At 50.2% G+C, this 22,429-nt stretch overlaps 2 protein-coding genes across 4 annotated transcripts in view; one reads left to right on the top strand and one right to left on the bottom strand.

The window, feature by feature from the left end:
• Positions 1-12,299, bottom strand: part of DCTN1 (dynactin subunit 1) — a 73,052-nt gene extending 60,753 nt beyond the window's left edge. Inside the window, exon 1 of the mRNA XM_077933673.1 lies at positions 12,144-12,299. The gene's annotated coding sequence lies outside the window, so the exon portion shown is untranslated. The remainder of the gene's footprint in view (positions 1-12,143) is intronic.
• Positions 1-19,569, top strand: part of LOC114604465 (uncharacterized) — a 44,888-nt gene extending 25,319 nt beyond the window's left edge. Inside the window, exons 2-7 of one of the 3 annotated variants that reach the window (XM_077933678.1) lie at positions 3,682-3,776; positions 4,684-4,796; positions 7,617-7,744; positions 14,116-14,273; positions 14,746-14,912; positions 16,043-19,569. In XM_077933678.1, the coding sequence (XP_077789804.1) occupies positions 14,123-14,273; positions 14,746-14,912; positions 16,043-17,356 (1,632 nt within the window). In that variant the 5' untranslated portion in view covers positions 3,682-3,776; positions 4,684-4,796; positions 7,617-7,744; positions 14,116-14,122 and the 3' untranslated portion in view covers positions 17,357-19,569. Of the gene's footprint in view, positions 1-3,681; positions 3,777-4,535; positions 4,797-7,616; positions 7,745-12,412; positions 12,525-14,115; positions 14,274-14,745; positions 14,913-16,042 lie in introns of those variants that run through there. The other 2 variants (XM_077933677.1, XM_077933676.1) reach the window with 2 other exon arrangements.
• Positions 19,570-22,429: the final 2,860 nt, after the last annotated feature.

Below are 22,429 nucleotides of genomic sequence, written 5' to 3'. Positions count from 1 at the left end.
ACTCCCCCCCCCGGCGCGCAAGGCTTGCGGGCGGCAGCCTGCAGCGCGGAGCGCGGGGCGCCCTTTGGAGGACGCCCCGTGCTTCGCGCAGCTGTCCGCAAGCCTTGGGCGCCTGGGGGAACTCCCCCCCCGGCGCGCAAGGCTTGCGGGCGGCAGCCAGCAGCGCGGAGCACGGGGCGCCCTCCGTAGGAAGCTGCGGAGGGTGGCGCGGAGCTGCCCGCGCTCCAGGGCTTCTTGCAGCTCCGCGCCACCCCCGGATCCCGGTGCGAAGCCGCGCGGGGCTGCGGAGGGTGGCACGGAGCTGCCTGCGCTCCAGGGCTTCTTGCAGCTCCGCGCCACCCCCCGGATCCCGGCGCGAAGCCGCGCGGGGCTCCGGAGGGTGGCACGGAGCTACCTGGGCTCCAGGGCTTCCTGCAGCTCTGCACCACCCTCTGGATCCTGGCGCGAAGCCGCGCGGGGCTCCGGAGGGTGGTGCGAAGCTGCCTGCGCTCCAGGGCTTCTTGCAGCTCCGCGCCACCCCCCGGATCCCAGCGCGAAGCCGCACGGGGCTCTGGAGGGTAGCGCAGAGCTGCCTGCATCCCGAAGCCTGGTGCGCGCTGAAGAGCGCCCCCGGGCTTCACGCACCTCTCCGCAAGCCTGGGGAGACCAGTGTGGCTCCCTAGGCTTGCGGATATCAGGCTGTTCTGGGGGCTGGGGTCGGGGGAAGCTTGGGCTTCCCCCGCGCCTGCCCCGTGCCTGGGGAGGGGAAATTTTTTTTTTCTTTATTCTCCCCCCAAAAAATTAGGTGCGTCTTATGGGGCGGTGCGTCCTATGGGGCGAAAAATATGGTAGTCAATATAGGCACAGAGTTAAATTTTTTAACATTTTCTAATGGTGGTGTGCCTCGAGATTTTTTTCATGAAACAAGTGTGCCTTTGCCCAAAAAAGGTTGGGAAACACTGATCTAACCCAATAGGGTCTCTTCAGATTGGCGGCAGCTCTCTGCGAGGCAGAGGGGGAAAGCCTTCCCCATTGCCTGCTGCTCTCTGATACTTTCTACTGGAGATGTCAAGGACTGAACCTGGGGCCTGAATAATAATATTAAATTTTATTATTGATACCTTCTGCATGCAAAGCACATGTTCTGTCACTGAGCTTCAGTCCCTCACCCCCACCCAAACATTCACACACGCCACCAGTAAAACATAAGGGATGTTTTGCAAGCACAAAATGATGAAAGCCAGGGTAAAAAAATCTTAATTTCACATATACACTCATGGAGCCTGAACTGGCATTGACTGACCAGGAACGAGAGCTTGGGGTTGTAGCAGAGAGCTGATTCAGCTTGAATCAACGGTTGTCATTGTCCGGCTTTCCCTTCTTTCCTTTGAACTGATCTGGGCAAAATAAATATGGTTCTTCTTTCTGCTTTAAACAGACAGGTGAATCTTATCTTCTACAAATAAAACAATTGATTTATTATTTAGAAAAGTTATAAACTGCATAATAAATAACCCCTAAGTAATGCACAGATAGAATTATTGATAAAACATTGCTAAAAATCCATAAAGCAATTAAAAAATGAAGATACATAAAATCATCATCATTAGAAACAAAGATAACACTCAATATAACTTTAAAATAAATGTAAGCAACTAAACCATGTCTTCGTTTCTGGTTTGCTGAAAGAGAAGAGTTTTCAGCAGGGGGCACCTGGAAGCACAAAGAGCACCTGCCTCATGGCCACAGGCAGTGAGTTCCAGAGCGCAAGTGCTGCCACACTGACAAATGCGCAAGCAGACAGTCCTTCGCCTACAGAAAATTTAAACTCACTGCCCAACCCTCACAGAGACAAAGCAGTTAAGAAATTAGGAAGAGCTGGCTGAGCCCAAAGCCAGATCTGTAAGGCCAGGATCCTCTTTCCCACAGATGCCAACCAGATGCCCAGGTGGGACGCCCACAAGCAGCGCATGAGCGCACCAGCTCTCACGCTCATGTTCCTCAGCAGCTGGTATTCCCTGGCAGGCTGTCTCTGGTCCCCAAGGAAGTACACAATCCTCTGCGACCAGTAGCTAATGATAAACCTGTCCTCCATGTTGTTTTTGGCACCTGTCCATCTTGGCCGGCAATGGAGGAGTGTGCCTTTGAGAGTGAAGTCAAACTGTTGGCAGGTTGCGGTGCCTGCTGTGGCTGCAGAGACCAATACAGGAGAGACATGTTTTGTTGCAGCCGGGGCAGAGAAAAGCATCCAGTTGTGCTGCTGCAGATGCGCCAGGGCGTTTCTTCTCTTGCGCTCCTCCCAGCGGCCATATCTCCTCTCGTCACTGTTGTGGATGCAAGACCCAACTCTCTGTCTCCAGGCCCTCTGATTATCTACAAGGGATTCCCACATGGCAGGGTTAATGTTGCCAGCCTTCATGTCACATTTGCAGACATCTTTGTAATGCAGAGCTGGTCTACCAATGCTGTCTGGTGCCTGGAACCAGATCCCCGCAGATCACGTCCTTGGGGATCCTGCCATCTTCCGTTCTGCCAGTGTAGAGGTCGCTGAGGCAGGAATACGAACATGCTGGGAATGTGCGCTGGGGAGAGCACATCTTTGTTTGAGAGAGTCTGCCATGTGAAGCCCAAAATCTTCCTGATGCAGCGCAGATGGAAGGCATTGAGGCGTCGCTCCTGGCAGGTGTAAGTTGCCCCTGACTCACTTCCACAAAGCAGTGTGCTCAACGCACAAGCTTGGTAGACCTTCCCTTGGTATTGTAGTCCATGAATTTCGTCCAATCCCCATTAAAGCTGAGCTACACAGTTACGCATCCAAGGAGGCAGGGATTCCCTGACCTGCACACAGGAAAGGGATCTGCAGTCTCCAGTTTGGAAGAGGACTTAACTGCTGCCACACTAGGAACTGGAAGGGCAGAGTTCAAATCCCCATTCTGCCACGCAGCCCACTGGATGGAAACGGGGCACAGAAATAGAATACTAATGCCTCAGAAGGCACTTGGGACATATATCAAAAAAGGTTGAAGGTCCAAACGACTATCAGTCAGCCGCCTCTGAGGCTGGGCGATGCAGCTGCACAGAACTGGGACCACAATGACAGCGATTTGATTTAGGAAAAAAGGCAGCCTTGCACAGGGTCGTCTTATGGCCCAGGTGGACCTCAAGCAGCCCCTCCGTTCCCTACTCTGTCATATTCACAGAAGGGCAACAAGGGAAGAGGTGGGCATTACGTGGCCCGTATGCTGTTCTCAGTACATCTCCAAGCACAATTCAAAGTGTTGGTGCTGACCTTTCAAGCCCTAAACGGCCTCAGTCCAGTATACCTGAAGGAGCGTCTTCCCCCCATCATTCAGCCTGGACACTGAGGTCCAGCTCCGAGGGCCTTCTGGCGGTTCCCTCCCTGCGAGAAGTGAGGCTACCGGGAACCAGGCAGAGGGCCTTCTCGGTGGTGCTTCCCGCCCTGTGGAACACCCTCCCATCAGATGTCAAGGAAATAAACAACTATCTGACTTTTAGAAGACATCTGAAGGCAGCCCTGTTTAGGGAAGCTTTTATTGTTTGATCCTGTATTGTTTTTAATATTCAGTTGAAAGCAGCCCAGAGTGGCTGGGGAAACCCAGCCAGATGGGTGGGGTATAAATAATAAATTATTACTATTATATATCATTATTATTATTATTATTCTCGTCTCTCCTGCTGCAGTTGCCTGGTCTCCCTTGCTCCCTAGCCGGGTGGTGCTGTTACCGAATAAGACTTCTCTTCCCCACGACTCGACTGTTGAGGAAGGAGCTGACCAGGTATGCATTACTCAGAGTGGCACCCTACCCAGAATCTTGCAATGGGCTGATGTGGGACTGCCCTTTTGTTTGATGGGGAAACCGTTGCTAGCGCATGATGTGGCAGCAGGGCTTGGGGCAGAGGCTGCTGTCTGCCTATTCAGGATACCATTCCTCAGGGAACTGCACTGGCCGTCAACCAGGCCAAATTTAAGGTCTCAGTGCACGGTGCCCTAAATGCTTGAGACAGGATATCCCAGATTCGCCTTGCCCCCCTTTTAGCTGCCGGTTCACGGCAGTCATCTTATGGCAGCCCAGGGGCACCTGCATTATGGAACATGCTATCCACTGAAGTTAGGCTCCAGCACAGCACACATCTTGTCAGAGGCTTAAAAGAAAAAAAACAACCCCTGTTTTTTCTAGAAGGATGAATTGACATGTGGGCAGTATCCAGTTTTCCTTTGGAAAAATTCTCTCTTCTCTCTTTTTATTTGTTGTACTTTTATTGTTGTTTTATACACTGTAATATTCAGTAACGTTTAGCTGCCTATAAATATTCAAAATAAATAATAACCACTGAAGTGTGAGTTTCCACCAGATCAACCTCTCTCAAAAGAACGAATGCAGCAACTGAGGACACGGCCACTGAATCCCCAGGAGCAGGGCTCCCGGCTCCTGGTCCAAGCTCCTCACCCAAGGAGAACCGTGATCCACTTGGCACTAGGACCCTGCTGAGTCAAGCTGTGCGCATTTGCGCACTGACAAACTGCACCATTTTACCGTTTCAGCAGTAGCTGGAGCAGCTCTGCCAAGGGAGTGAGGCTGCAGCGCCTTCAGGAGCACAGAAAAGGGGCTATTCAAACAGATGCCCCCTGACGCCCGTCCAAATGCTCTCTCATTTCTTTTCTTCTTCTTCTTCTTTTTGCAGCTTAAACTGGAGCAACCAAAGCTGCAAATCAATATATCTGAAACACTTCACTGAAGGCGTAACCATAGCAACGCACCAAGGATCTGAGGATGCTCCTGTCTGGTAACAAGGAGGTTAGTCTATTTCAAGTTCAAGATCATATTCACCTGAATGCGCCACCCACCACCCCATCATTCCACCCCTTTCACCTGACTATCAGACAGCAGGGCAGCAGGTGCGACACGTGCCGGAACAGAGGTCAAAAGCTGCTCTAGAAGTGCTTGATCACACTACTTCTATTCTTCAGAGTTCAAAATCTCTTACTTAAACTGCTGCTCTCTTTGGTATTCTCATGAGATATAGCGGTTCTCTTGTTCGTCGGTATTAGGCCCATATATTGGAATTAAACTTCCGTTTCCTTCCATCATTCCATCATGCTTTGCCTTCTAATGTTTGGCCCAAGCAGCTTTCACAAACCAAAGGAAATAATATTTCCCCCCATCTAATTTAACAAGCATGAGATGCTCAGGAGCAAATGTCGCAACCATCTCTTCCCAGCAGTCACTGTATATTTCAGAGACGCTCAAGAACCTGATCAAGGTCCCTTCTATTCCAAGATCCCGTTTCCAACAGAAGCCGGAAGGTTATCTATTTATTACATTTACATCTCACCATTCCCTCAGGGAGTTCAACGTGGCATACATGGTTCTCCCCCCCCCCCCCATTCAATGCCCATAACAATGCCATGAGGTAGGTTAGCCTGAGAGCCAGTGACTGGTCCAGTGTTGCCCAGGGAGCATCATGGCTGAGTGTGCATTTGAACTCTGGTCTCCCAGGTCCTAGTCCAGCGCACTAGCCACTACAGCCCACTGTCTCTCAGATGCCCCAAGGGGAAGCCTGTCGCAGATCATGAAAGAAACCTCCCCATAGTCAGCAGCAGCAGGCAGAGGGAGGGGAGGAAGATGTGGTCCTCCAGACACGATTCCCATTAGGGAGCATTTTCTCCCGTTTTGGTCCAGATCTCACTAGAGGATCAGGACCAGCAGCAGAACCCAGCCAGCAGCAGCCCATGTTGCTTCCAGAAGGAAGCCGCTCCAAGTGAGCTCTCCCAACCAGCAGCTTCAAGCCGTCAGGTGCACAGTCGCAGTCATGCCACGAAGGTCCTAAGAGTTCAAAGAAGTCATCCTAGTCCACTGAAAGAAGCAGGCAGGTCCCAGCAAAGATGCAGTACTCTTGGCCCACACTGCACAATTCCTGCAGGGGCCAGCAAGGAAATAATAATAATAATAATAATAATAATAATAATAATAATAATAATAATAAGTATTATTATTATTTATATCCCGCTGTCCCCAGCCAGAACCAGGCTCAGGGTGGCTAACATCAAAATATATAATAAATTAAAATATAAATTCAGCAATCAACTGAAATACAGTGGACACTTGGGTTGCGAACGTGATCCGTGCGGGATGCACGTTCGCAACCCGCAGCGGTGCATCTGCGCATGCGTGGGTTGTGATTCGGCACTTCTGCACATGTGCAACTGCCGAAACCTGGAAGTAACCCATTCCGGTACTTCCGGGTTTTGGCGGTCCATAACCCAAAAGAATGCAACCAGAAGCGTCTGTCACCTGAGGTAGGACTGTACAGCTTAAAATCGGATTAAAATCAAAATAAACTCAGATGGCTACCCAAAAATTATAACTATAGGGTTAGGGACCTTAAGTACTCACCAGGCTCAGCTATTTGTATGAGCCAGTGAGAAGAGATAGAGAGGCCACTTATATGCAGAGTCTTATAAAAGGAGGGGGGTCAGACTGGGCCCCGACCAAAGGCCTTGTGGAACAGCTCTGTCTTGCAGGCCCTGCGGAAAGATGTCAAGTCCTGCAGGGCCCTGGTCTCTTGCGACAGAGCGTTCCACCCGACTGGGGCCAAGGCAGGAAAGGCCCTGGCTCTGGTCGAGGCTAGCCTAACCTCTCTGTGGTCTGGGACCTTCAAGATGTTTTTATTTGAAGACCGTAAGGCCCTCCACAGGGCATACCAGACAGGGGGTCCTGTAGGGACGAGGGCCCCATGTCGTATAGGGCTTTAAAGGTTAGAACCAGCACCTTAAACCTGACCCTGTACTCTACTGGGAGCCAGTGCAGTTGGTAAAGCACTGGATGAATGTGATCCCGCAGTAAGGACCCCGTAAGGAGCCTCGCCGCGGCATTCTGCACCCGCTGGAGTTTCTGGGTCAGCTTCATGGTCAGCCCCGCGTAGAGCAAATGACAACAATCAAGGAGCAGACAATAGTTTCTGAGCACCTCCTTGTAGTATTCTGCCCCCATGAGCTACAGGATGTATTTGGCACACGGCTTCTCTCTGTAGAACAACTGGGTGGAGCTGCGGAAGGAAAACTTTAAAGCGCACAGGACGGGCTGCCCTCTATCACGTGAAGCAAGTCCGACAATTGCTGACTTGTCGCTGCACCGCAGATGCTAGCAGCCTCCCAGCGAAGGCTCAGTCGCCTGCGTCTTTGTCATACTAGCTGATCTGCTGCCAAAGAAAAGCCTTTGGCCCAAAAAGCCTGTTCACCGACATCACGCCCATTCATCAAGAAAAAAGTGATCCTTGGTGGAATCTGCCTCTTTCCAACACCCCGTAATTTTTTAGACTCCCCAGTTTTGAACAGAGTCCTTTTAGCAGGGTGTTTGAAGACTATCATGTGCTGACAAAAAATGTGAGGGAAGAGTTTGCTTGACTGTTCAGTTAAAAATTGAGGGCAAGAAACTAGCACTTGGGGAGGGGTGTGTGCAACAAAACCTGCCATCCAAACGAACGCCCACCTTTAAAATGTTAAGTATAGAGCAAATGAGCTGAGACATTACAGACACAAGTGGTAGTCTTAAAAAAAATGAGATTTTTCCCCTCCAGGGATGTGCACTGTGTTTCATTATTCTAATTTTGTTCAGCCTGCGCAGATTCTGTCATCACACTGAAGCATGGGAAGAAACACCCACGTCCAGCCCGCAATGCAAACATCTCCTGCCAGAGCCCAGGCTGCCTGAAGGTCAGCAGGCCCACCGGGAAGGAGGAAATGGTGAGTGAAGCGAAGCCTGCAGCACAGGATTTCCTCCCCACATAGCAAAACCCAGTGGGGCTTGAAAGGAAGAGGCTGCAGTGGAAGGTCTGCAGGAACCTCAGGAAAGAGAGTCAGCGGGAAATGGGTTCTGAATGCAGGCTAGATCCATTGGCTCCAGTGAGCCAGAAGGACACCAAGGAGAAAGTCGCCCTCAAGAGCCCTCTGGGAATTGGTCCAATCCTCTTCTAAGGCCAGCCAGATGGGCGGGGTATAAATAATAAATTATTATTATTATTATTATTATTACCCCCCGCAAGGGCCGTATTTAGGTTTGATGTGGCCCTCAGCTACTGAAGGTAACGGGACCCTTTATATATCCAGCTGTCCTTTGTCCACAACAAATTGCTGCTGTTTTTTGTGTTGAATATATGCTATATGGTAATTTGTGGACCTAACAGGTATCTATTTGCCATTTGCACATAACATAATATGTATTTTATCAAAGTAATTGTTGAACTGAAATATAATTAAGAAGAAGTATATTAATAGTGAAATACATTTTCTTTTTCTTTAATTTTTTTTGGGGGGGCCCCCAAGAGAGTGGGGCCCTAAGCTATAGCTTGTTTAGATTATATGTAATCCAGCACTGTGGCCCCTGCCTCTTGTGGGAGGGAGTTCCGTAGCTCCACGATGCGCTGCGTGAAGGAGGACGTTCGTCTCCCTGTCCTGAATCACTTTGTCGGATGCCCTCAGTTCGAGAGAAGGAAATCTTTCACTGCCAGTCCACTTTCTCCCTGCTCTGCATCCCTTCATAAATTTATATTGCCCACCCCCTGGCCTTCCCCCCTCCCCAGCCACCTTCCCCACATTTTCCTTAAGCCAAAAAGCCCGTCTTCATGAGAGAAGGCCGCCCCTGCCAAGATGCCTTGATAGCCCTGTTGAGTTGGGGGGGGGGGGTAATTGATTTTTAAAAATAATCTATTTATTAGGTTTTCCATTTTATAATGTTAAATACATCTTTATGGAACTCTTTCCTCATTTGCTCACGCGAGCTGTTGACTTCCCTCCATCCTGCCTCATGGTTTTTTATCATTCCAATTTTACCTCATAGCATTTGTACCTTTTCCAATTTACGTTGCCCTCCTTCATTTTATCACGTATCTTAAATCAGTGTGGGCCAAACTCGGCCCTCCAGCTGTTTGGGGACCCCTCCAGCCATAAGCGTTCAACAGATAAAAAGCAAATAAAGTACCTGAAGGCCGCTTTCAAGCCACATAAAAACAGCTGAAGTTTTTGACTTTTTAAAATATTGTTAGTATCTGGAGAAAATACTTAACTACAGAAGCAGTGCCTTTCAATGCTCCTTTTGCACAATTCTAAAGTGTCACAGCTACAAAATTACAGCTTCCACGTCACACTTTTTTAAACACCCAAATCTGGCGGAAAGCCATCTAATTCAGATTTTAATTCTCTCCTGATTTGTTTTAAAGAGGCGATTTAATTATTGTTTGATTTTATATCAATATTTATATTTGATGTTAGCCACCCTGAGCCCGGTCTCGGCCAGGATACAAATAAAAGTTTATCATTATCATCATCATCATCATCATTATTCCTAGCTAACAGGACCAGTGGTCAGGGATGATGGGAGTTGTAGTCCCCAAACGTTGGGAGGGCCAAGTTGGGCCATCCCTGCTCTGAATAAATGCAAAAAAGGTAATAAATATTGGGCGGGTTGAGTCCCACCTCCCTCCTCCGCTTCCCAGCCGGGATACAAATAAAAGTTTATTATTATTACAGTGGTGCCCCGCAAGACGAACGGCTCGCAAGACGGAAAACCCGCTAGACGAAAGGGTTTTCCGTCGCGGAGGCGCTTCGCAAAACGAATTTCCCTATGGGCTTCCTTCGCAAGACGAAAGCCCATAGGGAAATCTCCGGGACAGCGGGGAAGCGTAGCGCCTCTTCCTCACTGTCCTCGGACCTCCTCCGAAGCCTGGCGGGGGGGCGGAGAGGTTTTTTAAAAACCCGGGACAGCGGGGGACTTCTCCGCTGTCCGGGGCGATTTTAAAATGCTGCCGGGCGGCAGCGCTGACGCCCGGCAGCATTTAAAAAAACCCGGGACAGCGAGTTTAAAATCGCCCCGGGCGGCGCGTTTCTCCGCTGTCCCGGAGGGCTTTTGAAGGCAGGCGGGGGGAGCAAAAGGCTTTGCTCTCCCCTGCCTGCCTTCCCGGGACAGCGGAGAAACGCGCTGCCTTTCTCCGCTCTCCCAGGAAGGCAGGCTCGGGGGAGCAAAGACTTTTGCCCCCCGCCGGCCTTCAGAAGAGGTCCAGGACCTCTTCTGAAGGCCGGCGGGGGGCAAAAGTCTTTGTCCCCCCTGCCTGCCTTCCCAGGGGCTTTTAAATCGCCCCGGACAGCGGAGAAGTCCTCCGCTGTCCCGGGTGATTTTAAAATGCCGTCCGCCAGCATTTTAAGATCGCCCCGGACAGAGGAGAAGTCCTCCGCTGTCCCGGGGTTTTTTAAAATGCTGGGGGTGGGAAGAAAAGCCCTTGTCCCCCCCCCAGCCTTCAGAAGAGGTCGGGGGACAGACTGTCCCCGGACCTGGTCTGAAGTCGGTTTCCCTAGGAACGCATTAATTGATTTTCAATGCATTCCTATGGGAAACCGTGCTTCGCAAGTCGAAAAACTCGCAAGAAGAAAAAACTTGCGGAACGAATTAATTTCGTCTTGCGAGGCACCACTGTATTATTATTATTATTATTATTATTATTATTATTATCCCCAGCTAACAGAACCAGCGGTCAGGGATGATGGGAGTTGTAGTCCCAGAACAGCTGGAGGGCCGAGTTTGGCCATCCCTGTTCTAAACAAATGTAAAGAGGTAATAATTATGGGTGCGGTTTAAACCCTGGTCCCTTCCCCCTCCACTTCCTGGCCGGGATACAAATAAAAGTTGTTGTTTAGTATTATTATTATTACAGTGGTAAAGGTAAAGGTAAAGGTAAAGGGACCCCTGACCATTAGGTCCAGTTGTGACCAACTCTGGGGTTGCGGGGCTCATCTCGCTTTACTGGCCGAGGGAGCCGGCGTACAGCTTCCGGGTCATGTGGCCAGCAGGACTAAGCCGCTTCTGGCAAACCAGAGCAGCACACGGAAACGCCGTTTACCTTCCCACCAGAGCTGTACCTATTTATCTACTTGCACTTTGACGTGCTTTCGAACTGCTAGGTGGGCAGGAGCAGGGACTGAACGGCGGGAGCTCACCCCGTCGCGGGGATTCAAACCGCCAACCTTCCGATCGGCAAGTCCTAGGCTCTGTGGTTTAACCCACAGCGCCACCCGTGTCCCTATTACAGTGATACCTCGGGTTAAGTTCTTAATTCGTTCTGGAGGTCCCTTATTAACCTGTTACAGATAGGTAGCCGTGTTGGTCTGCCATAGTCAAAACAAAAAAAATTCCTTCCAGTAGCACCTTAAAGCCCAACTAAGTTAGTTCTTGGTATGAGCTTTCGTGTGCATGCACACTTCTTCAGATACAGATGGGTGATTGACTCAATGGGTATGTGTATCTGAAGAAGTGTGCATGCACACGAAAGCTCATACCAAGAACTAACTTAGTTGGTCTTTAAGGTGCTACTGGAAGGAATTTTTTTTGTTCCTTCTTAACCTGAAACTGTTCTTGACCTGAAGCACCACTTTAGCTAATGGGGCCTCCAGCTGCTGCTGTGCCACCGCCACATGATTTCTGTTCTCATCCTGAAGCAAAGTTCTTAACCTGAAGCACTATTTCTGGGTTAGCGGAGTCTGTAACCTGAAGCGTATGCAACCTGAGGTACCACTGTATTATCATCATCATCATCATCATCATCATTAGTAGTAGTATCCCCAGCTAACAGGCCCAGTGGTCAGGGATGATGGGAGTTGTAGTCCCAGAACAGCTGGAGGGCCAAGTTGGGCCATCCCTGTTCCAAATAAATGTAAAGAGGTGGTAATTGGGGGGTGGGGGGGGGGAGGTTGAGCCCCGGTCCCTTCCCCCTCCACTTCCCGGCCGGGATACAAATAAAAGTTGATTATTACTACTATTATCATTATCATTATCATTATCATGATTATCATTATTATTGTTGTTATCCCCAGCTAACAGGACAGGTGGTCAGGGATGCTGGGAGTTGTAGTCCCCAAACGTCGTGAGGGCCGAGCTGGGCCTTCCCCGTTCTAAATAAATGTAAAAAGGTAATAATTATGAGGGGGGGGGTTGAGCCCCGGTGTCCCCCCCCCCGGACTCCTTCTTTGCTGCCTCCGCCTGGCGCCCCCCCCCCAGCCCCCCGAGGTGGGCCGGGGTCTCTCTCCCCTCTCCCCCCCCCCGGCTTGGGCCTTTCTCCTCAGGACCCCCCCCCCTTCCCGTCCCCCCCTCACTCACCGGCTCCCTCCTCTCTCCGCCGCGCCGGCCTCCGCCCTGTCAGCAAGGCCCCCCTCCGAGCTGCCCTCTCGCCGCCTCCCGCCCAGCCCCGCCGGCAACTCCCACAACTTCCCACGGCAGGCGCCGCGCGGGGCAGCTCCCCGTCCAGAAGGCCCCCTGAGACCCGCGCAGGCGCCTCCGGGGCGGCGAAGCCCGAGGGGGCGGGGCCGCGGCGCCTTCCGCCCGGCGAGGGGCGGGGCCTGGCAGCTCCCCGGCCACGTGGGCGGGAGGAGGAAGAGGGAGTCGCTCCTTTGGGCTCCCGGGAAGGAGGGCGGCAGGCAGGCAGGCAGGCGCGGCTCCGGGAGACGGGCGGACCGGCGGCAGGAGGGATCCAGCGCCAGGGTAAGGGCTCCGTCCGGGACCAGCCTCGCCTCGGATCGGGACCAGCTCTCTTGCATAGCTGTCAACGTTTCCCTTTTTTTAAGGGAAATTCCCTTAGTCCCTTATTACAGTATTCCCTTATTGTTGTTATTATTATTATTCCGAATAGCTCTGCTCTCTTGGTCTCGGTCCCGATCGGCACCCCCTTCCCCGCCCGGGACAAGCCCACCAGGATCCCCCTTCTGCCCCCACCCAAGCTTCTGCTTTCTCTCCCCCCCCCCCGGGAATCCTGTCATTGATCGGTGTAAACTCTTTAGGATTTGCGGGTGTTTAATTTTACTGTTTACTACTGGATTCCAATGGATTGTTGAATGCTGCTTCATTTGATAATAATAATTTAATAATAATAATTTATTATTTAAGCCGCCCAGAGTGGCTGGGCTGGGTGAGGTGATGAAATACAGTGGTCCTTCGGGTTACAGACTCCACTAACCCAGAAATAGTACCTCGGGTTAAGAACTTTGCTTCGGGATGGGAACAGAAATCACGCAGCAGCAGGAAGCCGCCCAGAGGGGCTGGGGAAACCCAGCCAGATGGGCAGGGGACAAATAAAATATTGTTGTTGTTGTTATTATTATTATTATTATTATTATTATTATTACTAGCTAAAGTGGTGCTTCAGGTTAAGAACAGTTTCAGGTTAAGAACGGACCTCCGGAACGAATTAAGTACTTAACCCGAGGTACCACTGTAAATAAAATGATGGTGATGATCCTGGGCGGTGGGGGGTCTGCATGGCAGCTTTGCCCATCCTCGGCGGGAGAGAGGAGAGTCCGTCCCGTCACCTCTGGGCCGCTTTGGACCACCGCCTTGTTCCGGGTTTGGCCAATGATTCATAAAGGAGGAACTCATTCATGAAATCCCCCGCACACACACATGCGCGCGCAGCTGTTGGAAGGCGGCCCAGAGCTCGAGAGAAACGAAAGTGCCCCCGGGCAAAAGTTTAAAAGGCACAAGGAGATAGGATAGTAAAATATTAAGGATGGAATAACAAATAAAGTGAATAACGCCACAATAACCAAAATAATAGCAGGTACACGGGTGGAGGGAAGTACTGGGCTGTGGGGGAGGGAGGTGAAGGGATTAATTGAAATTGTTAAAGGTTGGTATAGGATTTAAGAGATTTACATTTTTATAAAGATTCTATAAGGAAATCAGAAAGCAGCAAGAAACATCACATCAAGGTATCAGAGAGGAGATCAGTGTAAAGGAAAACATGAGACTTCTGGTTTTGTTACATATGAATTTATTTTGGAGTTGTCTGTTTATTTTGGAGTTGTTTGTTGTAAAGAGTGTATATTATGTGAATAAAAGAATAAAGGATTTGGAAAAAACAAAAAAGAAAGTTTCCCCGTGGATGAGGAGAGCCAAAGGGCAGGAGGGCAGGAGTGACGTCACACTGCCATGACATCACAGCATGACCTCACACCCCACCCGTGGGGCCTGTCACCCTGCCAAGGGAGCAGCGCCACCCTGACTGTGAGCAGGGGCAGGGGAGGAACCGCCCGCCTCTCCCTTGCCAACACCTCTCTGCCTCCTCCTTTTCTCCCAGGAGCTCCATGCCCAGGCGGAAAGAGGTGCAGGCGCTGCAGAGGCTCTGCCTGGAGAATGTGGCCGGGAACATGAGCTGCCTCTGGCTCAAGGATTACGCCGACAAATACCTGGACGAATACCACTTCCGCTACATCATGGGGCCCTTCAGCGAGCTGGGTGAGTGGGTGCGGAAGAGGGCAGCGCCCAGGAGCCCCTAGCGGGCGGCAGCAGCAGCACCGGTTGAAGTCTTGCCTCCCATACTGGCAGCCGGCCGGCAGTCTTGGGGGAAACCCAGCCAGGTGGGCGGGCTATAAGTAATAAATTACAGTCATACCTCGGGTTACAGATGCTTCAGGTTGCATGTTTTCGGGTTGCGGACCTGCCAAAACCTGGAAGTACTGGAACAGGTTACTTCCAGGTTTTGGTGGTCGTGCATGCGCAGAAGCGCTAAATCGCACTTTGTGCATGTGCAGAAGCCCCGAATCGCAAGCCATGCGTGCGCAGATGTGCTGCTGCAGGTTGCGGACGCTGCGAGTTGCGAACATGCATCCCGCATGGATCATGTTCGCAACCCGAGCGTCCACTGTGGTGGTGGTGGTGGTGGTGTGAGCACAGATTAACATCCTGGGTCTCCCTCCCCCTTTCCCAGCTGGCTCTGTCGTCCAGGAGCTGCTCCAGCTGATGGGGCAGAGCGGGCGCCTGACCCGCCCCATGCTGCACCTGCTCCTGGTGCCTCACCTGACGCAGCTGAGCCTCAGCACCTGCCCAAAGCTGGTCACCAAGGCCATCACGGACATCATCACCATGCGCTGCAAGGTAAGGGGGGGCGCAGGGGGCGCTGTGCCAGGACGGAGATCTCTCGGGGAGGCACGTCTTCTGAGACGCTGCTTCCTCTCCCTGGCCTCCTGCCATGTGGCTTCGCTCAGGCGCTTGATGCGCTCGGATCGGGGCCATGGGATGCCCTCCCATGCGATGTCAAGGAGGCAGAGAACTTTTAGGAGACATCTGAAGGCAGCCCTGTATAGGGAAGCTTTTAGTGTTGGATAATTTATTATGTTTTTACTCTGTTGGCAGCTGCCCAGAGTGGCTGGGTAATAATAATAATAATAATAATAATAATAATAATAATAATAATAATAATACCGTATTGGACTGAATATAAGCCTCACTTAAAAGGTTAGTGCGGCTTAAATTCGAGACCTTAAAAAAATAGGCTTTGAAACAGACATACAGTAAAACAAAACAGGTGTGAGTTCCTGTGGAATTTTAAGGGAGCATCTCATTTTCGAGTATTGTCTTTTCTTCCCCCCCCCCTAGAAATTTAAAGGTGCAGGTTATATTCGGGTGTGGCATGTATTCAGGCCAACACGGTAATAATAATTAATTTGCTCTGCTGGCAGCATGGCCACGTAATCATGGTGTCCCAGGGTGCTTAAAAAATATATTTTTATGCTTTTCAGGTGTATACATTTCACTAATTTTACAATCATTTTAGCATTTCAAAACTTGACTTCCTTCCCCCTCTTTCTGCGGTTCCTTAAATTTATTTTTAACATCTTCTGCGTCTCTAAATTAACTTATTGCTCATTTATTCATCTACTTTATGTATATATTCTTATCAAACTGCAGGTTTTTACAATAGCCCTGCCAATCTTCTCATCTGTTTACAATTTATCTGTAAATGCTCAATAAAGCATTTCCATTCTTTTGTAAAGAAAGTTGTTGATTCTTATTCTTCAGGTAAATTTTGCCATTTCTGCGTATCCCGTAAGTTTTTGTATCCATTCTTCCTTTGCTGGGACTTCTGCTTCTTTCCATTTTGGGGCAAGTAACATACAGGGATAAGTTTCTATAACGTTTTGGTAGTTCTGCCCCTATAATTCCTGGGGTCCCAGGACCCTTTGCCCCCTGTCCTACTCTCATTCTCGCTCCTTTTCCCGAGGCAGAACCTGTCCTCCCTGGATCTCCGCGGCTGCAGCCGGATCCCCGCCGACTCCCTGGTTGACCTGGCGGAAATCCTTCCCGGCCTCACGAAGCTGAACCTCTCAGGGACGCAGTGCAACGCAGCCGTCCTCTCGGCTGTGGGCTCCTCCTGCCGCCGGCTGCGCGAGCTGGACATCTCTGCCTGCGCCCGGCTGTCCGGGGCCTCCCTCCTGTACCTGGCCTATGACCCCATCGCGGGCGCCTTCTGCTGCCCGGCCTTGCAGGCGCTGGCAGCGTCGGACCTCAAACCCAGTGCCTCCGGCCAGGACCTCCTCTGGTCCCTGGTCTTCCTGCTGCTGGCACTGCCCAGCCTGAAGTCGCTGGCCAGCAGCCTCGTCCCGGACGCCGTGTGCTTGGTCCACCACCAGGAGTTTGGCAGGGCCCAGATCCCCCCGGAGTTTCCGTCCCTGGAGGAGCTGGCGCGGCGGCACAGGGCACCTTCCTTCACAGGCGAGGGGAGTGCCAAGCTCACGCTGCCCCTCCGGGAGATGCTTGAGGTGAGCGAGGACTCCTTGCCTGCCATCTGTGCCGCATGCCCCCACGTGGCAAGGGCCACGGTGATCCTTGAAGACGGCCCTGCCAAGGGCCAAAGCCCCCTGTTGTCCTGGCACCGCCTTGCCCACCTGACGCTGAGCTGCCAGGGGAGCAGGCACCTGGGAGAGTTGCTGCCCCTGGCCGCCACCCAGGGCAGCCAGCTCCAGACCCTCTCACTGGGGGGCTTCTCCCTCGAAGACCCTCTCTGCTTCCCCACCCTTCTGAGCCGCTGCCCGAACCTCCGGGAGCTCAGCGCCTCCTTCTGCGCCCCGCAGCCGCCCGGCTGGGACTGGGAACCGCTTGCAAATGGCGACGGAGGCTTGGACGTCGGCCTCGTTCCCCTCGACAAATTCCCTCGACTCCGTGCCTTTCGGCTCATCTTGGCCGCGTCAGACGCTCCTCTGCCTTCTCCGCACTCCGCGGTGCTGAGCGCCACCCTCCTGTCTCTTCTGAGGAATTCCCCGTGCCTGGAAACCCTGGAGCTGATCCACGTGCCTTTCCCCTTGGACGGGCTGCTTCAGAAGGCGCTGGAGACCCCTGGCAGCCCCCTGGCACACCTGCGCAAGGTCTCCCTGGCCCACAGCCAGGTGTCTGCCCAAACCGCCCACCTGCTGCTGTCTTCGGAGAATCAGCTGGCACACCTGGACTTGCAAGGCTGCCCGGACGTTACCCGGGGTGACCATGACCAGCTGCTCAGGAGGGTCCGCCGCGAACGCCTGGACCTGCTCGTCCTGTGGAGGTGAACATCTCTGCCCCATTCAGCCTGCAATGGGGCACCCCCCTTGCGCCGAGGCTCGGAGCGCAAAGCGAGTGTTACGTTTGCAGAATGCAAGCACCGTCTCTGCGCCCAGCAAACGCCAGCAGAGCCGGGGGTGGGTGGGGAAACGAGGTCCCTTGCAAGGGATCGGCTGAGATGAAGTGAGGGCCAGAGTGAGGCCTCGGTGCTTGCAGGAAACACCATTGCACTTGGCAAGAGGCTGTGGAGAGCAGGGCAGCCAAAGATGCCAGAAGACTCATGGAATTCTAGGGTTGGAATTTACCCCCAAGTAGGCTTTACCCCCAAGGGATGCGGGTGGCGCTGTGGGTTAAACCACAGAGCCTAGGACTTGCCGATCAGAAGGTCGGCGGTTCAAATCCCCGCTATGGGGTGAGCTCCCGTTGCCCGGTCCCTGCTCCTGCCAACCTAGCAGTTCGAAAGCACGTCAAAGTGCAAGTAGATAAATAGGTACCGCTCCGGCGGGAAGGTAAACGGCGTTTCCGTGTGCTGCTCTGGTTTGCCAGAAGCGGCTTAGTCATGCTGGCCACATGACCCGGAAGCTGTACGCCGGCTCCCTTGGCCAATAAAGCGAGAGTCGGTCACGACTGGACCTAATGGTCAGGGGTCCCTTTAACTTAGGCTTGCCAAGATATATAAGACTGAATCAGATAAGTGTTGGAAATGCAAGGAGGCGAACGTTCTTTCATATGTGGTGGACTTGTTAAAGGGTAAAAGAGTATTGGGAAATGATCCGTAATGAATTGAAAAAAATGTTTAAAAGTACTTTCCCAAAAAAACCAGGGTCCTTCCTTTGGGGGATAATTCAGACTGACATTCCCAGGGGTCAAAAAAGGTTGTTTATGTCTGCCACTACTGCAGCCCGTGTTTTGTTAGCCCAAAAATTGAAAACGAGCCAGGTCCCAATCAAAGAACAATGGCAGCTGAAGTTGACAGAATATGCACAACTTGCAGACTTAACATAATAAGAGAACAAGAAGAACATACGAAGATTGGGAAACGTTTATTGAATATATGGGAAAGAATGATTGTGTACAGCAGAAAACGCAGGCAGCGTTAAGATAAATTCAACAGGGTGAACAAGTTTGACGGGTGCAGTAATGGAATACTGAATGGCATAGTTCTTGTAAAATATGCAGGGATTTAGGATATGTAAAATGAACCATGGAAAGAGAAGAAGTCGTTGATATCTTGAGGACGTAAAATGAGTATTTTAAATTGTGAAACAGAAAATTTAATAAAAAAATTATACAGAAGGGACTTCCAAGGGGCATCTAGTCCAACCCCCTTGCAATGCAGGAATCTCAGCTCAAGGATCCCTGACAGGCGGACATCCAAGCTCTGCTTAAAAGACTCCCATGAGAAAGATTCTGATGCAACATCACGAAAGGAAGAATCCTGCTGCAAAGAGTTTTACCTTCTCTGAACAATTCTGAGCACAAGCAGGGAGCCCACGGAAATTCTGCTTCTGGGGTCAGTCCCAAGTTAATACATAACGGCTGCTGCATGAAAATATCCTGCCCTGTCTGCCTTCAGCCTTTTCCTTTTCCCTTCATGTTAATTTCTGGGGAGGCTCAGCCACCCTGGGCTCCTTCCTTCCCACCTGCACTTTCAGGGACGGAGAGGCAGTGTGATGTAGTGGTTAGAGCATCAAACTAGGACCCCAGAGACCCGGGTTCCATTCACTACTCTGCCTTGAGCCTCACTGGGTGGCCTTGGGGGCCAGTCACCAACCCTCCGCCTGACCTACCTCACGGGGTTGTTGTAAGGATAATATGGGATGGGGAGGAGGGTGGAGGCCGCCCTGAGCTCTGCGGAGGGAAGACCGGATATAAAATGCAATAAATATTAAAAAATAACCCTTTGTCCCACCATGTAACAGCTGCAACTTAACACTGTGCAGTTAGAACGGAGGGGGGAACATGGAGTGCTTTTAAACTGAAGGAGATTTAATACAGTGTTTTGTCAATCCTTCTCCTTTAAATATTGCTGGTGTTTTTGTACTGGTTCCTCAGTTTTTGTACTGGTTTTTGTACTGGTTCCTTTGTTGTTCCTCTTGAATTCTCACTGCGTGGTTTATCCCACGGTGCTTCTTCGATGGGCCCCCATGACCTACACCTCTCACTCTCTGCTGCGTCCGTATTTTGCATTATATCTCAATAAACCGTTGAGTTTTGCTTCCGTTGCCGTCTGGAGTCCATGCTCTTTGCACCTGCATTGCGGCTGCACTTTAGGGCGTGCAAATCCAAGCCCAGGTTATCCCTGCTTTATACTGGAGCTGCCTTGGCCGTTGCTGGCTGGACTTTGAAGCCAGGAATCTGATAACAGCAGGCAGCTGCCAATCCAGAGTTCAGGGCCAGGGACGGCGTGTGTTGCCAAAACCCCCAAGAGGGAATGATTCTGTTTCGGAAGAGGCAGTTGCTGTCAAAGGATGTGTGAACGCTCCTTGAGGAACAGGACCACAAACATGCCAGTGTGTTTGCCGCTAATCCCTACACCATGCTAATAACAGAATTATAGCAGTGTTGTGTAGTGGTTAGAGCACCAGGTGACCAGGATTCGAATACCTGCTCAGCCTTGAAGCGCATTGGGTTGCCAGTCACCAACCCAACCTCACAGGGTGTTGCGTTCTGAGGCCAAAGGAAGGAATGGACCCTGATTAAAATAAGACACGAGGCTTTGACCTGCAAGGCTCTGGAGAAAGTGCATCCTTCACACCCCTCACCAGGCCATTTTATTAGCAAAAGAATCCTTTACACAGTGCTGGTAAGAACCAATCAGATTTCCTTGGAGCATTCAAACAGACCTCAAGTGGGGACAAAGTTAAACTATAAACACTAGTTAGGCATACATACTCTGGAGTAAATGAATGAAAAACTACAAAGGAGCGAAGGGAGGTGATAAACAATCAGTACACATGAAAAGGATGGCCAGGAGGACAGTGACCATTATCACCTTAATGTGAAACCTGTTTCCTGGCCCTAAGGTTAACATCCTAAGCTTACCTATTAGAAAAGCTACATCAAAGAAACTGCCCATCGTCTTTAGATGACCCAGGACGCCTGTCTGTCGAAGTGTGTACGTGACTTGTGAAGAGAGAGAGATGGGCAGTAGAGGCAAAAGGGCATGAATGTAGAATCTTATGGGATTTAATCAGAAATTATCGTCAATATATCAAACCCAGTCAACACAATGCATTCATCGTGGACACAATGGCTTGATGTATATTTTATAATTCCTCATGGTAATCCCATCTGATCCCTACACAGGGTTGTTGTGCGAGATCAAATGGGATGGGGGGAACCATGTGAGCCGCTTTGAGCTCCTTGGTGGGAAAAGTGAGATATAAATGTAATAAATAACCAAAGTAAACATATGATATCTGGGCATTCCTGTTGTTAATAATAATAATAATAATAATAACAACAACAATAATAAGTTTTATTTATATCCCACCCTCTCAGGCCAGAGCCGGGCTCAGGGTGGCCAACACCAGTAAAATTACAGTGAAAACATAATAGGAGGGAAAACCCCAATTTAAAATGCAGGTTAAAATGCAGAGGAACGACCTTTTCAGTTGGAAGTCAGCATCTATATGAAAAATTGTAAATACAGGGGATACATTGATGGCCCCAAATGCCTTGGAAGTCCCCTATGGTGGGTGTTTGGGAGCAGGAATGGCAAGTGGGGGCCCTGAAATGCTGGTAAGGGGGACCTTTTTTCCCTTCATTTATGGTGGAAACATAAAGCAAAGTGGTGCTGGCCCAGGGCAACTTCAAGTCCGAAATCCCTTTTGACTCCCTTCTGTGCCTACTGAATTATTATTATTTATTTATTATTTATTATTATTATTTATTATTATTATTTAATTAATACCCCGCCCATCTGCCTGGGTTTCCCCAGCCACTCTGGATGGCTCCCAAAAGGATTGAAAGCACAGTAAACCTATTTATGACCAGAAGGTCCATCTCAGGCACAATGCTTCCTTTGCAACGGCTGGGATTCTGCACGTGAAGTTAGGGAAAAGTAACCGGAAGCCTAATGAAATTTATGAGAAAATTATAGAAACAGCCAAGTATTACTTACCTAAGTTACGTTACAGGAAGAAGAACATTTTAGAGAAGCTATTGAATCCTGGTAATTCCGTATGTAAAGGGGGAACAAAGAATTTCGGGGCGAGGTGCAGAATGCGTCTATTTACAGAATGACTATTTATTTGTCAGGAAAGGCTGACATGAGAAATGGCAGGCTCCTTTGTCCCAGATTTACAGTATGTAATCCCTCCTAAGAAATGCTCCGTCTCTGTTAAAGGTGAGATCAAGTGCACTGTCATTTGGTTGTACAGTGGTACCTCAGGTTACATACGCTTCAGGTTACATACGCGTCAGGTTGCAGACTCCGCTAACCCAGAAATAGTACCTTGGATTAAGAACTTTGCTTCAGGATGAGAACAGAAATTGTGCTCCGGCTGCGTGGCAGTAGCAGGAGGCCCCATTAGCTAAAGTGGTGCTTCAGGTTAAGAACAGTTTCAGGTTAAGAACGGACCTCCGGAATGAATTAAGTACGTAACCTGAGGATCACAGAATTATCCTGAGGCTCATAAGAGTCCAAGCCCCAGCAAGGCATATCTAAAGAACCTGTTTCAAGGGGAAACTGCAGGGGCAGCCACTGTGAAGTTGCCGCAGAGATCCGCAAACAGATGATGAAAGCACAGGTTATATTATTATTATTATTATTATTATTATTATTCATTTTATTTCTATATTGCTTTATATTTTTAAGGGGGATAACCCACAAAGCAGAGAGAACACAACATCAAATAAAACAGTCCAGAAAAAAACAGAAGAAAGTCAACTATAAAGTACGCAATCAAAGCAATATAATTGGCAGCAAACTAGATCTTATCTCAAAGATTTGAAAATAAAACATTACAAAGGAGGTCAACGACCGAATGCAGATTAATGCAGCAAAGTTATCTTAAAGATTTCAAAAGAAAACTTTACTAAAGGAAGCCAAATATAAAATGCACTGTTATAAGAAA

Source organism: Podarcis muralis, chromosome 9, assembly GCF_964188315.1.
Source record: "Podarcis muralis chromosome 9, rPodMur119.hap1.1, whole genome shotgun sequence".
Taxonomy (NCBI): Eukaryota; Metazoa; Chordata; class Lepidosauria; order Squamata; family Lacertidae; genus Podarcis; species Podarcis muralis.
Note: the sequence above shows the minus strand (reverse complement) of the source record. Positions and strands in the feature narration are given on the sequence as shown.